This window comes from Nannobrachium achirus (genome assembly GCF_963921795.1).
Source record: "Nannobrachium achirus genome assembly, chromosome: 13".
Taxonomy (NCBI): Eukaryota; Metazoa; Chordata; class Actinopteri; order Myctophiformes; family Myctophidae; genus Nannobrachium; species Nannobrachium achirus.
Window position 1 is genome coordinate 46,239,241 of NC_137833.1, and position 19,043 is coordinate 46,258,283.

The 19,043-nt window shown below is 42.7% G+C and overlaps 1 protein-coding gene across 1 annotated transcript in view; it reads left to right on the top strand.

Moving 5' to 3' along the window:
- Window positions 1-19,043, top strand: part of ptpn20 (protein tyrosine phosphatase non-receptor type 20) — a gene marked incomplete at its 5' end in the record, with an annotated part of 102,104 nt that overhangs the window by 70,779 nt on the left and 12,282 nt on the right. The window contains 8 exons of the mRNA XM_080740784.1: window positions 274-311; window positions 939-1,019; window positions 6,180-6,241; window positions 10,635-10,796; window positions 13,167-13,413; window positions 15,516-15,625; window positions 16,052-16,137; window positions 17,929-18,065. Of these exons, the coding sequence (XP_080596910.1) occupies window positions 274-311; window positions 939-1,019; window positions 6,180-6,241; window positions 10,635-10,796; window positions 13,167-13,413; window positions 15,516-15,625; window positions 16,052-16,137; window positions 17,929-18,065 (923 nt within the window). The remainder of the gene's footprint in view (window positions 1-273; window positions 312-938; window positions 1,020-6,179; window positions 6,242-10,634; window positions 10,797-13,166; window positions 13,414-15,515; window positions 15,626-16,051; window positions 16,138-17,928; window positions 18,066-19,043) is intronic.

A 19,043-nucleotide genomic window follows, 5' to 3' on the forward strand; every position in this document is an offset into this window, starting at 1 on the left:
TTTCGCGACCATAGTGTGCGACCATGTGCGACACAGAATTATTCTACATTTCTTTTCCAAATATAGCATTTCTATGTACAACCTCACATCTTCATCTGCTATTTTTAAACAGCCAAAGCATAATGGATAAAGTTGGGTCAAATAATTGTGATGCTGTATTAACACATTATTTTCCATTTGAGCTGGTCTTTAAAGGTTACACATTGGGTGGGGGTGGGGGTGTCTGTGTGTGAGACTCTTAACGGCTGATGTTTGTGTTCTCCTTTATGACAGAGAGGACCAGCCAGTCACCCCCAAGGCCAAGTGGAATGGTAAGTGTTGACTGTTGTCACGTTCACAGTTTTCATTTGACTTCATGTTCTCCATGTCTGTTTAGGCTGAATTAAAGTGGGTTCACTACTTCTGTTTAACTTGTAATTTGTGAAAGGGCTTAGTTTTTTATCATGGCAGATATTGGAAAAGGTCATAAATGTTTTGTGTAATGGAAAATACATATTTAAAAACATATTCTCTGTTCAAACTGGCATGCCTAAATCATTGGAAGATCGATCTTGTATTCACCCAAAATACCCCAAACTACAGTGACTTGATTTTTTTATTTATTTTTTTTAACACAAAACCCATAATGACCTATCATATTGTTGTCAGTTGCACTGGTGTACTGCCAGGCAACCAAGTTATGTTTATGGTCAAGGATGCGAAAATAATGAGTCGTAGTAGGTAATAGGTAATAGATAATGGGTAATAACAGGTTTAATCATTGACAAGAAGAATTCCGAAAATGTCCTTCAGCTGTCGATCGGATCACATTTCTGTGACAGTTAGGATAGGTCATTTCATTCACCATCAGCACGGGTAACGTGAAATAATGTTTCTAAACGACTAATAAGGGAGAAGGGATTTAAATGTCGACGATCCTTCTGTTTGTTTTCCTCTAGGTTTGTTCGATTGGAAGAAGGACAGGAAGTTCTTTGCTCGTTTCGAGGACAGCAACGCTCCAGGGAAAGAAGCTGAGAGAGGTGAGGAGGATCCAGGGGCGTCAATTGGGTATGGCAGGGGTATGCAGCTGCCATACCCTGGGTCCAGGGGGGAACATAAAAGTTACTTTTAAATATAAATCCATGAATGTCTCTTTGTTTATCTGTTCTGGTTATTATGTTGTTAAATTACAGTAAAATATCTACAAATGCAACATTTTACAAAATGGTCACTTTAACAAGGTATTATAATGACTAGAAGTTTGCGGCCCTTCGGGCCGCAAAAGTCTAGAGTTCAGGCCGCTGCGCGGCCGGCCTTCACCGCCATGCGCGACCTTGTGTAGCGGTTTGGACTGTGAGACCATCCGCCAAGTCGTCTGCGTTTCGTTGTGAGAGGATCGGCCCCCGTGAAAAACGCGTTCTGGCACGAAACGGTTACGTTTCGCGCGTTTGTGACGCCCCCTAGGGGTCGAAGTGGAAATGCTTTTGGGGATTTGTTGAGTATGCCACCCCCGACCTGTGGTTGAAATTCAGTGTTGACTCGACCTATTGTTTGTGATTTATGGCTATTGTTTGCGAAACGGGCCCCTCCCGCTAACTTTGGAAGCGCGTTACGAACGAACGGTATGGACTATCGAAATATCCTTTGACTATGTTTATCGCATGGCTTCATAGATCATGTGTACCGGTTTTTAAGACATTTGACGAAAATATGTAGGAAAAGGAGCAAAAAGTGTGTTTTGGAGAAAATTCAAGATGGCGGAAAATCTATCCTGGCGCAAATGGGCGTGGCCTATATCGGGCGATGCGTCTTGACCCAAGGAATCCAGGGAAAAAATAATTTAAATTTTCCGACCTACGGTTCAACAGTTACAGGCCAAAACGTAAACTGGGCTGTTATAGCGCCACCATGAGGCCAATGAAGGTGGAAAAGTTGATGGTCAGCAAGGAATATGCATTATTGATTTTTGTATTATGTTTTTTAGACAATTGAACAACTGCTGAACGTGGAGTTGCAGATGCACATACATACACACTAGGGATGCGAAGATATACCGGTACGGATCGTAATCGCGATACAAATTGTCCGCGATACGGTTGAATCGGTACATTCAGTGTGTACCGGTACAATAGACGGCCGAAATCGTGATGGATCGTGCCGTGAGTGTCTGGATCGGTATATTCCGCGATTGTATCGGTTCTTCCATATAGTATTTCATTCTATCCTGTGTTTCCGAGGCGCCATGAATGCACCATCATCAGCCGTTCAACCCCCTCCCCAAAAGCCAGTCTTTAACGCGAGCTGCGACTCGGACAGACGGACAACATCTGCACTCTGCATGCAGGCAACCAGGGAGACAGACAGTGCAGCGAAATGCGAGTGAATCAACAGACGAACTAGCAGCCCCACGGGTTAAAAAGATAGTTGTACAGTACTTAGCTTTATAACATCCAAGTCCGCTGCGCTGATTTGTTGTCACAGAGTAGCACAGGCTGATCGAGTGATATGTAATCAACAGCCGTTTCTTAGCGAATCTCCGACGGACAATTGATTGAGATCATCTTCTGCGCTATATTAACTGCACACACACAACAACAATGTTGCTGGGTGTTGTAGGACTACTGCTTGCGTTTAAAACAAAGTATTTGTCACTGTTCTACAACTTTCCTGTTGATGCAAGCAACTCTCTCACTTTCTCTGCTGCTAGTTCTGCTCTGCATGGGAAAGAAGCCTAATTTATACATCGGAGTACAAGGGTGTCGCACCTAAAATAGCAGACCTACAAGCACACAATGCGTTGTGGATGCGACGCGTTGTGAGCTTGTAGGTCTGTTTTAAAACATTTTGGCTATAAAAATTGCATAATCCTGGATTAAATATAATATAATATAATATAATATAATATAATATAATATAATATAATATAATATAATAATACAAACCAGGGAGGGACTTTATTGTTTTTCAGGTCAAGGACCCCTTAGCTCAGACAGAGATCAAGCAGGGACCTTCGCTGTAGGCTAGGCATTATAGCCTACTGTATCACACAAATATTTGGCAGGCCCCCTGTAATAACCCTGGATTGGGGTCCCTGACTCCCAGTTGAAGACATATAGGCCTACTAATAATGACATAGGCCTTCTATATGATTAGTTAACAATTCTACAATAGCCAGCAGCTTTGTGTTCTCCCAGAATACTATAGGCCTATGTTGGGTTGTTAGACAGAGCCTAGTACTACAGTGAAACAATAAATTGCCTTGAATTTAAATTTCATAAATGTTTAGTCGCTATGTTTTGTAAATTTGGGGATTTGGGCTTGAATCGTGGTGAATCGTGAATCGTATCGCATCGTATCGGGAACAGGGGTGGATCGCGATGTATCGTATCGGCAGGATTTCAATGTATCGCAATTATATCGTATCGCTGGCAGTGTATCGAGGTCCGTATCGTATCGCCTCAGTGGTCGAGATTCGCATCCCTAATACACACACTACCCCATTCTGATTAGGTTGTGAGGATATTCTCCACACTTGTATTCTCTCCATCTTGACAAAATTGTACAGGTGCAATTCATTAGAGTTAATTGTGACACGTTTACCTATGCCAAGTTTAGCTGCACTTGAACAACCGTTCCGGCTGCCATATCCAGCCCAAGAAACAGTAGAAACGGGGGGAAATGTAATGTACTTCTTAAAATAAATGTATCATGCCTGTTGCTAAGGTATGGCTTTGCGCGCGTGCAAGACACCAGTCATGTTGCAATACCTTAGGTTTTTCTGAACTGCCACCACTGGGAGGATCTGTTCTCTCCACCTCTTTCCATCCTCCCTCTGTCTCCTCTGTATCCACCTCCATGTTTTATCCTCGCCTTCATGGCTTCCCTTTCCCTTTGTTGTGCCTTTCGTCCGTGTGAACTCGTACCCGAGTGCTGAAAGAGAGATGGCTCTCTTTGTAGCTGTGCACTATCTGAGACAGTGCGTGTGCGCTTGCGTGCGCGTGTATGTGTGTCAGGCACGTGCACACATAGACATCAAAGGGGGCTTGAGCCCCTGCCCTTTAATCCGTCTGTAAAAAGTGCCCTCTCCAGACCATGAATGTGTTTTTTACTATGGTGAAAAAAATGTAAATGACCTCTTTCCATGATGCCACACCTGAAGGCAGCATTCAAGAGAATTGCCTTGTCCAAACTTGAATGCAGCATCTTATGTTGAAAGAATTGCCATCTCTGTGTAGAAATCTTTGTTACGCCATCTCCAGTATTGACTTGATTATGCTCAGTTTTGTGTGGTATATCAAGTACCAAAAATAGCCGACCTCCAAGCTCTTGTGAGCTTGGAGGTCTGCTATTTTCGATATTTTCACCAAAAGGCCCTTTTAGAAATGTCAGCCCCTGCCTCTCTAACATTCTCTGCACGTCCCTGCAGCTGTGCACTATCTGAAACAGTGCTTGTGCGTGCGCGTGCTTCAAATGCGCACGTATGTGTGTGATCTGTTCGCTGACAGACGGGTCTTGGGCTCTCTCTGTGCAGGATTAATAATTAGCAAGCCTTCCGCCCTCCACTGGGGTATTGGACTGCAGGGCTGTGTAGTCATCAACGGCACACACACACACACACACACACACACACACACACACACACACACACACACAGGGGCGTCACACCAAATTCTGGGCCCCGGGTACAAGGATTCACTGCGGGCCCCCCATGAATGTTAACTATTGAAAAACAGCAGATATACAAGCTCACAGCGCGGCACCGAGTGCCGCGCTGTGAGCTTGTAGATCTGCTATTTTTGAAAAATCGTGAAAATGTGTGCAGGAAACCTATGTCAAGGACCCCCAAGATGATATGTATTTGGCCACGGACCCCGATCTCAAAATATTTAGTTCCAGGGACCCCCGGAAGCAAAATTTGAGTTAGAAATGTTTGCTTAAAAAATACATATATTCAAAGATTTTCACACATTTTCACAACTTTTCAAAAATAGCAGATCTACAAGCTCGCTGTGAGCTTGTATATCTGCTATTTTTCAATAGATAAAGTTATTAGGGCCCCTCCACCTTGGGCCCCAGTAACTCAGTCCCACTTTCCTACCCCTTGTGACGCCCCTGCACACACACACACACACACACACGCGCGCGTGCGCACCGATCCCACAGGTGTACGACCAGTAGTCCATACACAGGGTCAGGCGGGTCAGTTGCCTGGTGACATTGAAGGTAATGAGTTAGGTGGCAAGCTAGGCGGTGTAGGACAGCGTCTGCCTGAAAAGACCAGCGGTGTTCACCTGTCATAGCGGAGGCCACGCGCGTCAACGACACTCCGTCTCCGCCTGGGATGGAGGGAGGTCAGTGTGGGGTTTCCGTTGGCTGACCATGACCGCGACCTCGCACGCACAGACGGATAATTTGGGATGTATGGAAGGATGTCGGTCGCGGGCCGGGCCGGGTGTAGCGTCAACGCGTGTAGCCATCGTTTACAGCCGTGTGCCTCATAGGAGCGGTTGGGTTTAGCCATGAGCTGAAAGATAGCCAATCTAACGGCCAATCATTGATCGGCTATTTCATTTATTGCCTACTTGATTTATTAGCATATTTCACCTTCACCAAACATAGCAGACCTCTCAAATAGTGTATGTTAGGCGCGACGTGTTTCTTTGGTGTCGTGGGCTTGTAGATTTGCAGTTTTTCGGGCTGGATACATTACACGTAAAGGGTTTGAGGGGTGTGAAGAAGTCTTGAATGCTGGATGACCAGTTGTGGACAGTAACAAAGTGCATTTACTTTACAATTTCAGAAAACTTACTTCCTGATTTGTCCTTTTGAATAGTTCAGTATTTACTTGAGTACTCTGTCGGGTGGAAACCTCTCATGTTATGTGCAAAACTTTTCAGGATTCAAATTCAAAAACATCCAAAGTAGCCGATCCGCAAGCTCGAAACGCGTCGCTTCGCGCCTCATTTCGAGCTTGTGGATCTGCTACTTTTGATGCTTTTGTGTGACGCTGCAGTGCGATCGAGTAGGGCTTTAATTAATAAAAAAAACTGAGAAAGATAAAAGGGTTCTGCTCGACAGCAACGGTATATACTTTGTGCACCACAGCTGATGACCTCTCTCTCTCTCTCTGTCTCTCTCTCTCTCTCTCTCTCTCTCTCTCTCTCTCTCTCTCTCTGTCTTTTTTTCTTTTTCTTTTTCAGCTGAAGCTGTTAGCCGGAGTGTGGGGACTTTCAGACAGCGTCTCTCTGCCACGGAACAGGATGTAAGTTACCGTGTCTTTCTGTTCTGACGGTTCAACCTCTCTCACGGCTTCTTTCTTTTTAGATAATATCGTCGTTGTCGGGCAGAAACCTCTTATCTCCACATTTTAAAACCAAAAATAGCAGATCTACAAGCTCGCAGCGCTGCACTCGGTGCCGCGCTGTGAGCTTGTATATCTGCTATTTTTCAATAGATAAAGTTATTAGGGCCCCTCCACCTTGGGACCGGGATCGCATACTGTATCTGTGTCACCACTTTAACCATTATCTTATGCTTTAACTATTTTTGACAATGTTTCGAAAATGTTTGAATATATATATTTTTAAAGCAGACATTTGCAAGGCAAATCCTTCTTTCTCTTGGTCCCTGGAACTAAATATTTTCAGATGGTTGTCTGCGGTCAAATCCATATAATTCTAGGGGGTCCTTGACATGAAATGTTTGAGAACTACTGACATAGAAACATAGCTCTTTCAGAAAACTGTTAGTATTTAGAAGTATTTTTTTGGTATTTTTTAGGTCTAAATTGGTTCACTTTTAGTGTTTTTTTCCATAAATGAACGCCTACTACAGCGTCACACAAAAGCATCGCAAGGAGCAGATCCACAACACGACTCATTTGGAGCTTGTGGCTCTGCTGCTTTTGCCATTTTTGAACGTTGAATCCTGAAGAGTAACAGTTTTTGGACACATGAGGATTCCACCCGACAGTAGGGCATTCACGAATAGTGATTTTTAGTATTCGAATTATTCGACCTCAAAGTATTCGAATAGTCGAATATTCGACAGGACTGGCCAAACTGTCAAATATTAAGTAAGCAAGAGGCGAACATTGTGAAAATAGCCGATCTACATGCTCACAACGCCTCGCGTTGCGAGGCGTTGTGAGCATGTAGATCTGCTATTTTCACAATATTTATCTGCGGAACCGAGTCACATTAAATGTAATACCTGCAATTCCAAGTGCTTGTCAGGGTGGGGGTCCCCAGTTCAAATATGTTTATTTTGGGGGTCACGGCCTGAAAAGGTTTGAGAACCCCCTGGTATAGAGCATTTACAAATTCATCCACAAGGAGCATTGACAACTCATTCTTATGACTTCCTATCTAGTAGCCAAGCTTTATAAACTATATATTTTTTAAAGAGAAAACAATAAAAAAATAAAAATAAGCGAATATTCGACTTCGGTGAACAACGTTGAATAGTGACTTTGATATTCGAATATTCGAATATTTGGTGAATGCCCTACCCGACAGAGACAATGTTGTTTTATTTATTTTTTTGGTTTGGCTCCAGCTCCCCCGTCTGTCCCACTTACCTTTTTTTTCCTACTGTTTTGTCTTTGAACTCTCTGATGACAACGCGCTGTAACTCGAGTCTGGAGAGCATGTCAATCTGCGCCTGCATTCTCAGCTGGGGGTCATTGTGTGCATGCGCGTGTATGCGTGCACGTGTGTGTGTGTGTGCGTGCGTGCGTGTGTTGGTGTGCAGATCGCTGGGCTTGGTTATTGTGTGCTTGTCTGTTTACTAAAAGGACTCTTTTACACATTTATGGATTTATTGATTTATTGGAATGCACTTTACGGCCTGGAATGACTGAATAATAACTAATAATGAGACAGTGAGTGGTGGTGTAAAGGAGCTTTTCTATTGCATGGCAACGCGACGCGACTCGACTCATTTTATGACTTTGTTTTCCACTGCAGATAGGACCCCCCATACTGTAGCAGCCTGTCTTCATCCATAGGAGACAGCTAAACCAGGGGTTCCCAAACTTTTTTTGTCTCAGGGCACCCCATAAATATTTTTTTAATCCGAGGCACCCCTACATTGTAATTTTCACTCCCAGCACCTTATATTTATAGCATATCGTCGTTGTCGGGTGGAAACCTTGTATGTCCAAAACCGTTCATTTTGTATTATCATCTATAAAATGTACTAAACTAGTGAAAACAGTTGTTTTGGCAAGACCTCGCCCAAAACAATACACTATCAGTTGGTTGTCGATAAGGACCTGTACATTTGGACGTGTCTCCATTACAGACATAAACTGTTTTCACTAGTTTTATGCGACAGTCTTTACCAAAAGACGTACACATTTGAGACTTGGAGATACAACGTTTCTGCACGACAGTGACGATATTTGTGCCCATATCTAACAGGACTTCATATGGGAATGCCCATATATGGAGGCCACATCGGCCACATACCACACAAGCCAAGACAGCCCATATCTGTGTGGCTGGTTCTGCAGACACGGATCTCCATATACGGGCATAAAAAAAATTGTATGTATGATGTCAGATGTCATAGACGTCATAGGACTTTCACATAACGAATAACATGTTTGGGGTCTCACATCATATCTGCATCTACATGGATCTACATATATGGGTACCAGGGGTCTCCATATATGGGTATAGGTTTGGCAGCATTTCGACGAAAAAAGGCTTTTGAAAAGTCTGGATCCCAAGGATATTGGCCAGATGGCCAAGACATGGCACGACCTCGCCCAAAACAATACACTATCAGTTGGTTGTCGATAAGGACCTGTACATTTGGACGTGTCTCCATTACAGACATAAAAATCAAAGCCCTTCCAAACCCCTAACGCAGTGGTTCCCAAACTTCTTTGTCTCAGGGCACCCCATAAATATATATTGTTTTAATCCGAGGCACCCCTACATTATAATTTTCACTCCCAGCACCTTCGTTTTGTATTTATTATTTATAAAATGTACTAAACTAGTGAAAACAGCAGATCGGCAAAACTGTTTTCACTAGTTTTGTGCGACAGTCTTGTATGATGAAGCTGGGCTTTGCTTTACCAAAAGACGTACACATTTGAAACTTGGAGATACAGGTACAACGTTTCTGCCTGACAGTGATGATATTTTAGTGATTATGTTGCGAGGAAAACGTTGAGATAATAGCCATTTTGGTTAGAACTGACTGAAAACAACTTTGTACTTCAAGTTTAAAATGATACAAAATATTTTTTCAAGTGTCCAAATAAATTCCAAATATTATCAAATGATCTCGCGGCAACCCTGGACTGCCGTCACGGCACCCCAGGGTGCCCCGTCACCCACTTTGAAAACCCCTGTGCAGTTACATGTGCAGTTCTCCTAACAAAACCAGGTACTAGGTACAACCTTTTCCCAATGGAACACCAAAAATGGAAAATAGAGCAAATGAAATTGAGTCGAGGTAAGCAAGTGGAAAAGTGTTAAGCTTTCAGGATCCTCTACACATCATGGCTTTTTTACGGTCTATGTGTTTGCCGCTCTGACATCATGCTCTGACATCACTGTGATGTCATGGGAACCACTCTTAACAGAATCCTTTTTATGCCCATATATGGAGATCCCTGACTTCAAGCCCATATCTAACAGGACTTCATATGGGAATGCCCATATATGGAGGCCACATCGGCCACATACCACACAAGCCAAGACAGCCCATATCTGTGTGGCTGGTTCTACAGACAGGGATCTCCATATATGTGATGATGTCAGATGTCATAGATGTGGGACTTTCACATAACAAATAACATGTTTGGGGTCTCATAGCATATCTGCATATATGGATCTACTGTATATATATGGGTACCAGGGGTCTCCATATGGGTATAGGTTTGGCAGCATTTCGACGCAAAAAGGCTTTTCTTGAAAGGTCTGGATCCCAAGGCTACTGGCCAGACATGGCACGACCTTGCCCAAAGCAATACACTATCAGTTGGTTGTCGATAAGGACCTGTACATTTGGACGTGTCTCCATTACAGACATAAAAATCGAAGCCCTTCCAAACCCCTAACGCAGTGGTTCCCAAACTTTTTTGTCTCAGGGCACCCCATAAATATATCTTTTTTTAATCCGAGGCACCCCTACATTATAATTTTCACTCCCAGCACCTTCGTTTTGTATTTATCATTTATAAAATGTACTTAACTACTGAAAACAGCAGATCTACAAGCACACAACGCCTCGCGGCGTTGTGTGCTTGTAGATCGGCTGTTTTCACTAGTTTTGTGCGACAGTCTTGTATGATGAAGCTGGGCTTTGCTTTACCAAAAGACGTACACATTTGAAACTTGGAGTCGGAGATACAAGGTTTCTGCCCGACAGTGACGATATTTTAGTGATTATGTTGCAAGAAAACGTTGAGATAATAGCCATTTTGGTTAGAACTGACTGAAAACAACTTTGTACTTCAAGTTTAAAATGATACTAAATATTTTTTCAAGCGTCAAAAAAAAATCCAAATATTATCAAATGATCTCGCGGCACCCCTGGACTGCCGTCACGGCACCCCGGGGTGCCCCGTCACCCACTTTGAAAACCCCTGCCCTAACGTCTCTCTGATTCCTCTCGTTGCCTCTCCTCCCACTCAGAGCTGCATCATGCAGGTGGAGTTCACCAAGCCAGAAGGAGGCAGTCTGGGCTTCTCCCTGGTGGGGGGCACCAACGGCAGCATGCTCAGGGTCAACGAGATCTGCTCCGGTGGAGCGGCACAGCTGGACGGGAGTCTGAGAGTAGGAGACATTCTGCTGGAGGTAACCAGAGTCCAGCAGTCCACCTCTAGTATGCTGTCTGTCGGCTGGAGCAGTGGTTCTCAAACTTTGAAATTTGAAGCTCTCCCCTTAACTCTGACAGTGTACAAATGGAACCAAATGGACCCGTCAGGGTCTTGGAGATACAAGGGTCCATTTGGTTCCATTTGTACACTGTCAGAGTTACAGACTTGTAAGGGCCAATTTAGACCCCCGTATAAAAAGGAACCTAGAGAGTCCCTGGAATCCACTTTGAGAACCGCTGGGCTGGAGAACTCATATGTCCAAAACGCATTGCTTTCCAGGATTCAAATTCCCAAACTGCAAAAGAAGTTTGGGAAGTTTGGGAATTTGACTTCGACTTTTTGATTCATGGAAAAGCATAAAAAACTAGAAAAGAAAATTTCCAAGAAATTTTAAGTGTGCCTGCAGCTCACTAAGTCTGTGCAACCTTGTGTAGCGGTTGGTGTTAGCGTTACATTTTTTAATGAAAAAAAAAGATTTTTGAGAAAAAAAAAAGATTTTTGAGAAAAAAAAAGATTTTTGAGAAAAAAAATTAGGAAAAAAAGATTTTTGAGAAAAAAAAATTTTTTGAGAAAAAAGGTTTTTGGAGAAAAAAACATTTTGGGAAAAAAAAATTTGAGAAAAGAATTTTTTGAGAAAAAAAAATTTTGAGAAAAAAAAAATTTTTGAGAAAAAAAAATTTTTGGGAAAAAAAAAATTTTAGGAAAAAAAAATTTTTGAGAAAAAAAATTTTTGAGAAAAAAAAAATTTTGGGAAAAAAAAATTTGGGGAAAAAAAATTTGGGAAAAAAATTTTTGAGAAAAAAAAATGTTTTGAGAAAAAAAAAAATATGACACCAGCCGCGAGTCTGTACGGCAAACGGTTCATGAGTTATAGAGGCACTTCCTGTTTGGCGAAGGACACCTCCTGTTACAGAGGGGGCGGGGCTTAATCAATTACAGCTCATCCCTATTGGCCGGAAAAAGACCAAAGTTGTGTGTGCATTTTAAAGTTTAAATCACGTTGCTAGGCAAAAGTATGGCTGAGTTTTGTGGCGCCAAAGTTTCTGGTTTTTTTTCGGAGTCCCCCATTCTAAGTCAATGGGGTTTTTGGGCGTCGTTTTTTGCGAATTACATCGCAATCGTATTGCGGATCGGAAAGAAAAGTAATAGCACACCATTCCCGGCCGAGCCGCACATTTTGATGTATATATTGCGGGGGTGGCGTAAATCGTGCGGCAGTTATTACGTGCCGAAATTTCCCCCATTCTAAGTGAATGGGGTTTTTTGGCGTAGTTTTTTGCGAATTACGTCGCAATGGTAACGCAGATCGGAAAGAAAAGTAATAGCACCCCATTCCCGGCCGAGCCGCACGTTTTGATGTATATATTGCGGCGGTGGTGTAAATCGTGCGGCAGTTATTACGTGCCGAAATTTGCAAGAACATTACTTACTTACTTACTGACTTAAGTATGGCGGATTACAATAAGTGTTTTGCTATTGCATAGCAGGCACACTTAATAAGAAATATGGAAATACAGGTTTGCTGCCTGACGTCACTGTCAGGTAGCAATACTGCATGTTGTCTCTGTCGGGTGGAAACCTCATTTGTCCAAAACTGTTACCTCTCAGGATTCAAATTCAAAACCAGCAAAAGTAGCAGATCTTCAGGCAACACGTTTTGAGCCTGATGTTCTGCTACTTTTTTGTGACACTGCAACTTTATACAAGTAGGGCGTTAATTTACAAAAAAAGAACAACTAAAATGTAAAAACAATGTGCCGTGATTTTTTCCAACATAATCATCAGGTGTTATGATTATACTGTACTTGGAGAAAGATTCTTTTCAAAAAAAGTGTACAGAAAGTGTTAAAATTATGTTTTTATGTGGCCACACCCACCTGTTCATTACGTATGCCTGGTTGTCAGGTAGGTGGTGACCCAGCTGAGGTTAGCCACACCCACAGTGTTGCTGTATGGTAAAAAGGGTAGGGGATGATTATATGATGTCTTATCTGTGTATGGGCCTTTTGACCAAGAGGCTTTCAGCTTTCAGGAAGAAACCAAAAATACTCAGGGAAGACATATTTGCACATTATAACCACACCTGGGGGTCTATTAGAGTAATGTTAACTCCATAGACACATACAAAAAAGTACAAAACTATGGCACCACCTCTTTAACTTAGAATATGGAGATAAGTGGTTTCTGCCTGACAGCAACGATGTACTAACTCTTTAAAAGCAACACAACCACAACGTGAGCCTTAAATTGTGGAATGCGTGTGTGCTGTGTGTGTGCGCGTGTGCGTGCGTGCGTGCGTTCTTGCGTGCGTGTGCGCGTGTGTGTGTGCATTTGTGTGTGTGTGCAGGTGAATGGAGTGATCGTGTCGGGGCTGAGTCACAGCAAGGTGGTGGACATCCTGCGTAAGGCAGAGGGCACGGTGCAGCTGACCATCTGCAGGGACATCCTGCAGCCCCCCTGCTACTCTGAGCCCCCCACCATGCCCGACATGCCCCCCTACCCCGCTGGCATCATGGCCGACCAGCCGCCATACGTCCCCAACCCCGAGTCCTCGGCCGACGAGCTGCTCATTTATCCAGTGGAGCGGCCCCCTGGTAATATGATGCTTTGATGTTTTGTGGTATATTTTCACTTTTTGCGTTTTTTCCCGTAAACGAATGCCCTACTGCTTGATCATTCTTTACAGCAGTGGTTCTCAAATGTTCAAATTTAAAGGTCTCCCCTTAACTCTGACAGTCCGCATCGCGGGCGGGTTGGCGGGCAGGTGGGGGCACCGGTTCGGCCCGCGCATCACTAATGTGAACACTCCATCCATGGCCCTTTCCTGTTGTGCTGTCGGGCTTGGTGCAATAAGTCCATGGAGAAACCAAGCTTTTCTTCACTGATTATTTTCTTCCAAATAACCATGCAGTGTTATTTAGTGTGTTGGATTACGTACAGTAGGCCTATCTCAAGCACGTTTCAAGTCTCTGCAAGAGATGATACATTCATACCGGACTGACGTGAACTGAATCCAGTGGTATTCCTCGAAAATCAATCAAACCACACGGTGTACTTTGGCAAGTATAGCCAATGGACCAAACATGCCAGACCACTGGTATTGTTTTATTTGGATCTCCATTAGCTGATGCCTTATTGACTGTTATGCCTGATTTGCACTTGGTTGCGGGCCATGTCACGCAATACAAATAGCAGATCAAGGAGCTTACAACGTCGATGGAAAATTGTAAATCAGGCTTGAGTCTTCTTCGGAGTACACAAGAAACATTAGTCACAAAAATAAAGGCAAAAGTATACACAAAAAATAAACACCACAACAAAGCAAAATAGACAAAAAAAACATTAATCACAAGGTTACACCGGACTATAAATAGACAGGGAAAAACTATCACAGCAATAAGCAAAATAACATCAGTGCTAAATCAGCACACATAAAGCCTTCATCTCCACTGTGGTGTGTTATAGAGAGCCCAGGTGGACACAAAAGAAGGAATTTAATGCCTTCGTTCACGCAAAGTACAGTGGAAATAACGAGTTTGCGCCGCGTTTTGAGCTTGTAAATCGTCTATTTTCACTACTTCTTAAACATTTGTTTTCTAATTTATGGAATTTCTTAGATTTATTTTATTAAAGGTATATTCAGTGATTGTATTTCATTCAAATACAAATATAATTGGTACATTTTCCATTCATTTTCCTCACTAAAATGTGTGCTGACCATATAAGGACTTCCACCATGGCCCGTGTTACGAGCATAGCTAGATTCGGTTTTCAGAGGTGGCCAGCCAGTCCTCGACCAATCAGGGTAGAGTATGGCCGTAGTTATGTAATGATGTTTAGTTATGATGGTCAAAATAAAAGTTTTGAGAACCACAGTCGCTCTGAATTAAGAACGTCTGCTAAATGCCTAGATTGTAAACTACTGAACTCATAAAATGCCACAGTCTCGTAGTAAATCAGTATCATACATATCCTGAAGCTGGAGACGTAGGCCTACCGATATTCAGTGATTGGGTCTAATGATCAAAACGAGAACATTATAATGGTGTAAAAAATCTATAAAAAACTAAACATTTCCACGCTGTAAGGCCAGTCAAGATGACCCCCGGCCACTTTCATTATCACTGAATACACCTTTAATGAAGTTACTTCAGATCATGGGAATCTTAGCTTTTTGGGGAATGTATTTAGAAAATGTTTGAAATAATGATAATTAAAAACAAAATAAAGGGGGGAAAAAGTTAAGGGACCCAAAACATGTGTCCACGACCCACAAATGGGTCCCGACCCAGTTTTTGGGAAACAGTGAAATACAGTACAGTATATTCGTCGCTGTCGCTGTTTCCTTTTCTAATATGATAAAAAATATAAATAGTGCAGGTCTTTCACAGTTCATGATGAGTCATGGCAATGACAGAACATTATCGCCTCTGTCAGGTGGAAAGCTCATGTGTCCAAAACTGCTACTTTTCCGGATTCAAATTCAAAAATAGCTTCGAGCGTATGTATCTCCTACTTTTTATGCTTTTGGGTTAGTAATGTGATCATCAAGTAGGGCGTTGATTTATGAAAAAACACAAAAAGTTAGACTATGGAGACTATGGAGAACTATTGTGCGATAGTGCTGAACTATATCAACTATCGTGCGATAGCGCTGAACTGTATCATACACCACTATCCGTCTTGTTGAACCCAGATGCCACCTCAGATCATGTGACCAACTCAGTGGAAGACATGTTCATGGGCTCCGCCCTGCACCCAAGACACCGACTGGCTGTCGTCAGGGACGAGAGCGTCATGGATCAGGTAACCCCCCCCCCCCATGTAAACGTGTGTGTGAGAGAGTTTTTCTTTTCTTCTTTTAAAATGAAAAAAAAGGTTTAGTCAGTTAAATTAAGTCCCTTCACAACTATATCCTGCACATACTTATACTTTCATTCGAACTCCTAACACTGACTGGGGAAGGGAGTCTGGAGGATGCACACACACACACACACACACACACACACACACACACACACACACACACACACACACACACACACACACACACACACACACACACACACAATAGAAATAGTGCAAGATAACACTGAACTTGTCCTTCTTATGAGAAAATGCTAACCGCTCCTTGCCTCTTCTTCTACACTTCTTCTCTCTTCAACCCCTCGCTGTCTACTTGTGTCCAACCTTGCCTTCTCCTTCCTCTCACTGGCTCACTGCTGACTGTAGGCGTCCAGTTGCAACAGCACCCCCTCGCATCCAGCCTGCTGCCCTTCCCTCAGTGTCACTGACATATTGCATGGAGCTTCGGACAGGTAGTAGCTCCTTTTTTTCCCTTTCCCTTTCCCTCCCCAACATCCTTCTCTTCCTTCCTGTCTTATGCTTAACTCATTAACTGTTAACACATCGTCTACTCTTGCCAGGATTCAGAGTGTTTTCACTAACCTTTGAAAAAGTCCACACAACACGCACCGATCACATAGCAGGAGAGTCTCGGAGAGTCAGGGAAAATAAATTGTGCCATGGCGGTAATCCACTCCACGTTTTTTGGGGGAGTTGAAGGAGCTTAGTTTCGCTCTATAGTTTCCGCGAATACAAAAATGCGTAATTTTCCAAATCCAATACCATGGGGAGTGATTCAAGTGTTTTTTTCTTTTGCAATTACGTGATCCCCTACTCTGCTTGGGAAACAAATGGTGACTCATGGGTTAGCGGAGAGTAGTATCTAGTGTAAAAACGACGCGTCATTGGTGGTGTGAGCTTTGGAAAAAAATACATCATTACACAGCATTGGCAGTAAATTAGTATAACTGTCGCACGGTGGTGTCGTGTGTGGCGGAAATACCCGATCTACAAGCTCGGCTATTTACGTTGCACTGTACCGTACCACCATGTGACGATGGATGAATCAAGTCTTTCCCTTGTCGTCTGTCTTTGTTTTAGTCTGCTAGAGTAGTCTTATTGTTAAAGGTGACGTGAGTGTGATTTTTGTTTGTTAAGATAAATGTTAAATAGCTGCTGATGGTAATCATTGCTACATAGAGAGTGTTTGTTCAGATACAGGAGGTCCGGCCCCTCTCCCCAGCTCTTTTAGTAAATCGTCACTGTCGGGCAGAAACCTTGTATCTCCAAGTTTCAAAATAGCATTTTCTTTAGTAAATTAAAGCCCTACTTCATCATACAAGAGTGTTGCACAAAAAGTACTACTTTTTGTGCAAAAAGTGAAATAGCCTCGCACACCTAGCGCTGTGCTATTTTTACTACTTTAACATTTAAAAAAATAATAATAATAAAAGGAACAGTTTTGGACATACAAGGTTTCCACCCGTCAACGGCGATATAGAGCATTCCTTTTCAGGAGAGGGAACTCAAGCAGGATACAGAATAAACGAGTGAAACTGGAGGCAATGAAACAAAACATTTGCGAACAAAACAGCTGGAAATGGAATTTGTATGTTAAAGAGATGAGGAGACTCCTGTTACTGAACAAACACTCTATAGCAATGATTACGATCAGAATATAGAACTTTAGCTTTGCTTACTTTTTGTTCTAACCCCCTCAAAATATATCACTTAGACCACCTTTTACAACCAGGGGGCATCAGAGAGTCATAAATGAAACGGCAGCTTTTCTCTTATGAGGCTATGTTTATTATAAACCCCCCTCAGTCCTCACACACATAGATGTTCAACAGATATAGGAAGTGCCATACTGTAGCAGTAGCTAGCCTAGCCAACAGTTTGACATTAGCACACTGCTTCTCAACGTCTGGATCGGGGACCATCAGGGGTAACCAAATGGACCCTTTTACGCATCTGTAACTCCGAGAGTTTGTAACTCTCAGAGTAAAATGAACACTGAGGATTTTCACGGTGTCGATTGGGGTCCCAGATAGTGGTTCTCAATGGACCCCCCATTGTCAATACACTCTAAAAAGGCCTCCGGGCCCGACGTCGAGAAACGGTGGATTAGCACACAGCTATCTTAGCTTCTTGTCTATACTGCATTTTAGGTGGAAAGGTCGCAGGGAAAGGAAGCTCAGCCTTGCATGATATCAACCCCTCTCCCCACTGAAGGTCTCACCCTGCCCCCCTGAATCCCCCAGGAAACAGTTTGTGACCACGCTTTTGGACCCCCCAACCCCCAAAGACATTAGGAACCACCAGTCTGACGGCTGGAGCAGCGAAGAGGACGACGATGCCTTCGAACCCAATGGTCAGGAAACCACCTCACCCTCAACAGGTAGCTATGCTACGCCAGTGGTTCTCAACCTGTGGGTCGGGACCCTCAGGGGGGGTCCCTAAAGGATTTTGGGGAGTCCCCAGATGATTAACTTGTCCCCAGATGATGTCCAACATTGTTTTCCTCACTCAACAGTAAACAAACCAACATAAAGTTGAAGTGTATAGAGGGTATCTGCACATTTCTAAAGTGACATTTGAAGGACTTTTACTTCTGACAAAAATGACAAATTAAACATTGGCCAAAAGAGATAGTCAAATATTAGAGGCAGAAATTGTGAAAATAGCCGATCTACATGCTCACAACGCCTTGCGTTGTGATGTAATGCCTCAACTAAAATGTAATACCTCAACTCTTAGTGCTCGTCAGGGTGGGAGGTCTCCAGTTAAAATATGATTATTTTGGGGGTCGTGGCCTGAAAAGAACCACTGTGCTATGCTGCTATACATATACAGTATATACACTGTATATGAACTTGAATGTCCATTTTGTAAAGAGAGAGTGGCAACAACAGAAGTCAATGCTTGATTGTCACATCACTCATACACTATATACAGTACAGTACATTTGAGAGACAGAACTGTAACCTTTTGTGATTACTGATTAGTAGCCAGTAAATGCAAAGATTTACAATATTAACACTTTTGCCGGCATCGCAATGTCATTATAGGCGAAATGTTTTTCTCTTCTCGCCCCCAAACAAATTGCAAAAATAGTTGATCTACTGTACAAGAGCTTGCAGATCCATTATTTTAGATATTTCAGAACTGGGGCAGTGGTAACGTATTCTTTTGCCACCCCTATTTCTTTCTGAAATGACATTTCACATAGCCATTTATTGTCACTCAAATAATAGCGATTAACAAATTAATTAATTTAATTGTGTTTTTGTCATTGACAATTACATTTCTGTTTGGCCTGTATAGGTTTTGAAGTTGCACATGGCAGATGTGACACATAACCGAAATATACAAAGAA